The sequence below is a fragment of the Montipora foliosa genome, chromosome 6, assembly GCF_036669935.1.
Source record: "Montipora foliosa isolate CH-2021 chromosome 6, ASM3666993v2, whole genome shotgun sequence".
Lineage (NCBI taxonomy): Eukaryota > Metazoa > Cnidaria > Anthozoa > Scleractinia > Acroporidae > Montipora > Montipora foliosa.
In genome coordinates, this window is record NC_090874.1 from 6,123,660 (window position 1) to 6,131,159 (window position 7,500).

General features: G+C 35.5%; 1 protein-coding gene across 2 annotated transcripts in view; it reads left to right on the forward strand.

The window, feature by feature from the left end:
* LOC138006490 (SH3 domain-binding protein 2-like) overlaps positions 1-7,500 on the forward strand; it is a 19,188-nt gene that overhangs the window by 300 nt on the left and 11,388 nt on the right. For both annotated transcript variants that reach the window (XM_068852850.1, XM_068852849.1), the window contains exons 2-6: positions 2,395-2,669; positions 3,409-3,508; positions 4,681-4,795; positions 6,117-6,178; positions 7,301-7,500. The exon at positions 7,301-7,500 is cut by the window's right edge and continues 333 nt beyond it. In XM_068852850.1, the coding sequence (XP_068708951.1) occupies positions 2,456-2,669; positions 3,409-3,508; positions 4,681-4,795; positions 6,117-6,178; positions 7,301-7,500 (691 nt within the window). In that variant the 5' untranslated portion in view covers positions 2,395-2,455. The remainder of the gene's footprint in view (positions 1-2,394; positions 2,670-3,408; positions 3,509-4,680; positions 4,796-6,116; positions 6,179-7,300) is intronic.

A 7,500-nucleotide genomic window follows, 5' to 3' on the forward strand; every position in this document is an offset into this window, starting at 1 on the left:
ACAATAGCTAGCCATTTCAATGTTTGTATTCAGTTAAATCTTGCTATTGTGTTAACGTGAATAGTATACGTAAGCTATTTTAATGTTCAACATAACCTTCATCTTCAAATGTTGCGAGTTCTCAGCAGGGGATAATTTTGTTTCCTCATTACAGATTAGTTTGTTAATATCACAAGTAAGAGATTCAAATAATACACAATGCATGTAATTGTTATTTGCGATAGTTGATGGGAGACAAGTTTGTCGTGATATTTCACAATTTGCGCTCAAGTATCAGATGAGCGAAAATGAGCTTAGCGTATGCATCGTTAAGTTTGAAAAATTCTGTTTGAGTTTAAGCGGAAAAATTTCATCGTTTATTATTGACATGTCTAAAGGTTTCACGAATATCTCTACATCTAAAACATCACTTTTGATAGAGGATTGAAAGCCAAGGGGGTAATTATTAGGATAACAAGGAAAACTTTTCACTGTTTTGCGACATTTAAATCACCAGCTAGCAAATTTTGTTCGCGGACTAAAATTATTTTTAAGGGGTACAGTATGTACATGTATATATATGACTTGCTTAAACCAGTAGGAGGTTATCTGATGCTGGTATGACTTTTCGACTTTTCATATTGTCAAATGAGAATAACGATGAGCTAGTATCAGTTAATTTAATGTAGATTAATAACAAAACATTCAGTCATTGCTGATATAAAGTCTCAGCTTGTCTTGTTATCATTATGTTACTGTTAATTCACCTTTGTCTGTTTGTGTTTTGCTTACTAATCGACATGTATTTATTTCATTCTGTCAGAAGTCTTTGATTGGTCTAATGCTGCATGAGAGTTGTGTATGTAATTAGTTTCTGTAATGGTTTATAAAATCAAGATGGTGGTAAGGGGTGGGAGAGGGGGTGCAGGGTCTTCAACACCTTTCATGGAAAATAAAATGGCGGTTTCACATTTCACAGACAAGGAAATGGCCATTTCACGTTTCATGAAAAAAAAAAGAACTTTTTGCACAACCAAATTTTCTTATGTTGTTAACACCTACAGCCGTCTGCCATAAAGAAACTCGTACATACATACATACGTACCTTTATTTTCATGTCTGGTTGTTCTTGTGCAAAAAGCACTAATTGGGGACACTATATTGATTAACTAAAATGTTAAAATGTTGATAAAAGTGAATATTAATAAATATTAATTAAATGCTAATTTTAATATTAAGTGAAATATTAACTAATAATACTATTTACAATCAAAAGTATTTTACACTATTTTATATAATTATGTACACTAATTTGTGCAGATATAACAATTTGTTCTACATCCATCTACTCCAGCTGATAAATGTTCCACTCCGATTTCTCTCACAGACTTGATTGTCCTTTCCTTTTCATTAACTTTCCCCAGAGCGATGGCCCTAAATAGCAGAACTCATCAGAACTGTTACATTGGGAAGAGTCGTGCGACCTTCTGAAATGATTTCAAAGCTAGTTTTCGCCATGTTGATTGACCAACAAAGCTGTCAAGGCTAGGGAGGCTATGTGTCGAAGGCTCACGTTTCTGTGAATTATGCAATCCAGATGTAGTTGATATACCTTGCTCTGCCGAGTTATATCTACAGTCTACTTGTATAATTTGAAAATACCCTTTACTACCCTCAATCAATGAATAGTAACTGTACTACAGGCTGCAAAACTTAAAATGTCAACCTGGTATGATGATTGTGTTGCAATAAATCCTGTACTGCACAGCAGTGAAATTTGTACCAGTGTTTTATTTTACTCAGAAAATTAGTTAATTACAATCTCTATATGGGGAGATTGGTTTTTAGTGAGAGGCAATGTAGTTGCCACACCAGTGTACCCAGGTTTTCATGTCTGGACTACAGTGTACTGTGAGTTAAATTTGTTAGTTCTCTACTCTGTTTCAAGAGATTGTTTCTCAAGTAATTTGATTTTCCTCACTCATCAAAACCAACATCTGATTTGATTTTCTGTACTTTTAGTTTCGAGTTAGAAGTGTAACATCATACTAATAGAAAAAAAAGAAAGAAAGAAAGAAACGAAACTTTATTCATTGTAACACAATGAAAGGGAGAGATACCAGAGGTAACATACCTTTCTAGGGTATCTGCCCGGATCTTAATTCTTAACTGAGAGTCAATTTTGATGAGGGAGGAAAACCGGAGTACATGTACCTGGAGAAAAACCCTGGTCAGATTGAGCTCGACTGAAACTTGGCCCATATACGACCTCGAGACCAGGGTTGAACCCAGGTTGCAGAGGTGAGTGGCACAGTTGATAACCCCAGGTGCACCCTTACTCCCTATAGTGGACCCTGCCAGTGCACCCTGACTCCCTACAGAGTTAAAAATTCATGATCTTCCTTTTGCCAACAGATGTTATTATAATTATATGCCTTGAAGTCACAGTTTTTAACATGAGGCCCTTAATAGCACCATGAGCAACAACACTTTTCCTTGTCGTTCATCTTCGTTGCCACCACCAAGCAATGTTGATGTTGGTGAAAATCACAAGAGGAGAGCAGCCTCAGATCCACAGCATCTCTCAGTTCCAGAACCTTTCCAGTCAATTCCTGCCCAAGAATTGCTCAAGGACAATTATTGTGGTAAATGTGGTTGGATCAGAAAAGAAGGTGGAAGCATTAAGACATGTGAGCTTAATAACTAAATTTTGTGTTAATGTTATTAGCCCAGTTTATTAATTAATATTATGTGTATATACATGGTATCATGAAGCACATTTAAGTTTGCAAAAACAAATCTTAAATAACATAGCAAAGTAAGAAAAGAATTGATTGTACCTGTGTGAGTCATCAATTTTTCACGCATAAAACGACTTGGGGAGGGGGGGTCTTTACAAACACCCTCTGGAATGGAATTCCAAGTGGATGGGGGTTAAAATGAAAAAACCTTCTGTGGAGGGGGGAGGGGGGGGGGGGAGTATGGATGCTTTCTGGAACCTTAGCACCTTTGCACTTCATTTAAATCAACTGTTCCAATGCGGCATAACTTGAAATTGCATAGCTTGAGCTGGAACTGAGCATTGTGACACCTTGTTACTGGAGTCTTTGTTAACTTTGTTTGCTTGCAGATTATTATTATTATTCCTCTTTGCCTCGTTCTTAAACTAAAATAAAATAAAATAATTATTGAACAAAGGCTAATTTGCAAACAAACAAAAGAATACTAAAATGGTGGCCATTTTGGAATACATGTACATGTAAGGTATAAAGAACTGAAGGTGTGCAAGATCAGTGCCAGTTAAACTGCTTTGTTGAATCCTACAGGATGTTTTCAACAATGGTGTGGCTGTCATCGGTGCCATAAAACAGTAAATGCATTGATTTATGAATGTGGAAATACAGTAATTGAGCAATGACTTTTTGGTAGGGCGTGATAGATATGTCATCTTGCACAAGGGCTGTTTGTATTATTATTATAAGCCAGAAGCTACAACAACAGCAGGGAAATTTTCACTGAGTGGATACAGGTATCACTAATTTGATTACTATTTAGTGTCTTTTTGTCTTGAGTGTATTAGTAAGTGCCTTGTAAAGTTCACCTCAATGAACTTTTCCAATTAAATAATTTGCTATTCTCCATACTCATTTGATACTGGATTTAAATGTCATAAACTTGACTTTGGCCCTATCCTTTCAAAGAACTACAGTGTATCCTAAAATGCAAAGTAGTTTGCGATGTCAGCCTGGCATAATAAACCCATTCTTCTTTCCTACCCTGGTTCAGTCCAGCTGGTTTTTCCTCATTGTGGGATAATAATCATTTATTATATAGATATTGATGAAATACCAGGATTTCTCCTTTTACTAAAAAATCATATCTTCACCGCGCGCAGTGAACGTATCATTTTTATCTTTCACATGTGAGGATATCGCTGTCGTCATGGTAACGAACACGATTAGCCAATAAAAGGCGAGCTTCCTCTTCATTGTACGATACTTTTGTGCTTAAATATAATTCTTCTCTACTACATTAACATTTTTATTGCAAATTTTACATTATCATGATTTGTTTTTCATAACTTTCATATCTTGTTTCATGTTACACAAGATGCGTGTTTTAGTGGTTGGTGAACAATTTTTCATCATTTCGAAAATGAATAAAACAAGTGGTTTTAAATCTAGACATTTCATCAATATATATATAATAAACAGAACATTACATGGCCGCTTGGGGATACGAATTTTATCTTCTCGTGCTGAAAGTATCTCTCACTCGTTCGCTTCGCTCACTCGTGAGAGATACTTGCAGCACTCGAAGATAAAGTTCGTATCCCGCGCGGCCATGTAATATCTTCTATATACATTGCAACTATGAAGAAAGTTTGGCAAACAAAAATGTGTGGACAAGTGCAGAGACCTAAAATCATATCAAAAAACGTTTTTACTTTATCTAACAAGTAAAACCATTTCAAAAACTGTTTTGAATATAACTGTTACTCAAAAGAAGTTATAACTTCATTTCAGAAAACACATTGGCGAAGGGGATCTGGTTGATCCTGTACAATATTGCACGGCCTTGTGGAAGCCAGTTTTATGTTCTGTAATATATCATTTGATTTTTAAACGTAGAACTGTAGTCACCGTGGTACCTGTATAACAATTTTTTTTTGTAGTTCAAACATATCGTGGCCACTTTTAGGTTGTCCCCCGCACCAGAGAAGAGTGCAAAATTCACTTGGACATTTAAACTAGCTCATATACAGCCAGAAAAGAGGACATACTATTTTGCAGCTTATTCTGAAAGGGAAATGAACGTAAGTGCGTTTATTTCTGGGAACATTAATTTGTCAGTCAGTTACAATGTCAACTTACCGTACATGTATGAAATGGTCAGTATTTCTTTATTCATGTTCGAACTGACATCTGTTGGTCACAATTAAGTCACCATGGATCTGCACCTCTGGGTTCAGGTAACAGCTGCGTCTGGTGTGGCTGTGTCTGAAGACCGATGCGGGGAGGACAGTCTCTTGCACAGCGTCTGTACTTGTAGTTGATTTGTCAACAGTAGTATATAATGCACCATTTCCTTTTTTTGTCTGAGGCAATGTGGAGTTTCTTCTCTCCCATCGTGATTTTCTTGTTCAGGATTTGTCTCCAGTGTGAGGAACCTTGTGCAAGGTTTTCCCATTGCTCAAAGTCCAAGTCTTAGTTGCTTTCCTGATTCCTGTTAACACTTATTAATTAAAGAATGATTGTAAACTGGCATTATCAAATTGATACTACATGTATGTATAAATTTGCACAGAAGCTCATGAGTCCTTGAATCATTTAACCCTGGTTCAGAGCTTGGGTTTTTTGAGTTGAAAAATGTCCCTATTTGGATGTACATTTGTAACGTAGATCGCTCATTTTCCCGCGTGTGCAGCTTCGATCTTATTTTTGTCCATATGTGGGCATAAAAAAATAAAATTCTCGGTGTTGGTCCAAGGAAAAGAGTTGCAAGTTACAGGTATCAAGGTCAAGTGCTTCTGATTCATATCAATTGAGGTATAAATATTCTTTGCTGTTCTGTGAAGAGATTATATTAATCCATTAAATAATTAATGCAGGTGTGAATAATTAACTTAGCAGGGGCACCCAACGAGAATATAATTCAAAACCACTTAAACATACAGTTGTTAAACGTATTTTGGTATTTAAACGTTATAGATATACCCATAATTTTATCCCCTAAAGTTTTTTTATCTGTTCGGATTTCCTAGCAGAAAGTCTAGTGATCTGTAAATTATAGGAATCAAGACATACCTTTTCGAAAATTTCAGGCAGAAAAAAGGCTCCCGAACATTCTAGGTAACCTTTTTAGAGTAAAAATCCTTTAAAAATGGGCAATCATATATACCATTTTTTAGATGTTTGAAAATCCTAGGACAGGCAGGCAAGCAAGAAATTTTACAACAAATGTTCCGAAAATTGTAGATCTCAAATCGTCTTCCGAACAGATGTTTTCTGAAAATTGATGTTGGGTGCCCCTGACTTAGGTCTAGAAAGGTGACTTAATAACATACAGTCATGTATATAGATGCACATATACAATTGTACACAGATGAACTTTGACGTTTTGACTTTTTTTGCTAGGAATGGATGGAAAATATAACAAAGGAAATGGAAGAATATTGCAGTATTGAAAAACAAAGCATGTGAGTCATTTAATTATTATGATACAGATGTGATAATAGTGTAGTCTTTCCTGCAGCGTTTTTTCTAATTGGTTGCATTTATTGCCATCCATTTATTAGAATTCTGAAATTACTGCATGTGAGGCCTAGGATTTTAGAATAATGATTATTATCATCTCCTTTACTGCACTGAAAATAATTATCACTATTTTGTATCTCCGCTCTGTCTGATGAGTCATGTAATAAAAATTGGTATTCTCCATCATGTTGTACTGTTACCAAAGTACGTGATTGGTACTGGTAGAAGATAATATCTTCTCCCAGGACCAATCATGTACTTTATTTTCTTTACCTGTGACCTTTGCAAAAATCAATTTTTTTTTTCACAATCAACAAGTCATGATCATTATTTTCTTGACAATAATGATGACTTAAGTCGTGTAGTATAAGTAAAGATATCACTGTTGAGGTTGATGGAGGAGAGATTGAGATTGATGTAATCTCCAGGAGAGCATGGCCCCTGACCTCCCTTGGAATTGTTTGGCGCCTCTGGCTCAAGAAACACAAGACACTTGCGCCTTTGGCGCGATCTCCAGCAAACGTCTCAATCTTGGGAAACCTCAAGACTTAAGAGCCCAGTTGATTAGCCCTGAGGCATCTACATGTACTTCAAAAGTTATTGAAACCCCTGTGGTGAATTAACCTGTGAAATATCTAAATGAATGATTTTTTTTCTTTCATGATTTACTAAATATATTAACAATAAATGGGGTTTCTGTGCCCTTTCATTTTGTTGGGCTTGATATCCCTAGGGCTTAGTATGCTGATCAAATTTATTGAACAGTGTGTTAACTGAGTAGTGACTAGTATTCAGTTGACATGCAGATGGCTTTCAAGTGAAAACATGATCCATCCTTCCCTCTTTGCTTTGAACTCTTTTTGCTGTTTTCGTTTGGACAAAATTTTAAACAGCTCGTAATAATAATAATAATAATAATAATAATAATAATAATAATAATAATAATAATATTACTTTATGACAATTAAGAATCAATTAATTATCATTAATTAATAAATTTTTATTTATGCTAAACAATTACATGTAGTATTTATGATTTTATTGCAACATAATCAACATTGCAGACCAGAATTAAGTGAACCTTTGGATGGACCCGAGTATTGTTATCCAGAAGTAGAACCAAGATTTGACCCTGAAGAGATTGCTGTTCTTTTTGGCAAAGCGTCACCCAGTTTTCCTCGGAAACCAGTAAATGAGCCAATGTACTGTCCACCCCCAGAGTTTGATAGCAAAGATATGGTCCCGAAAAAGTCACCTATCCTAA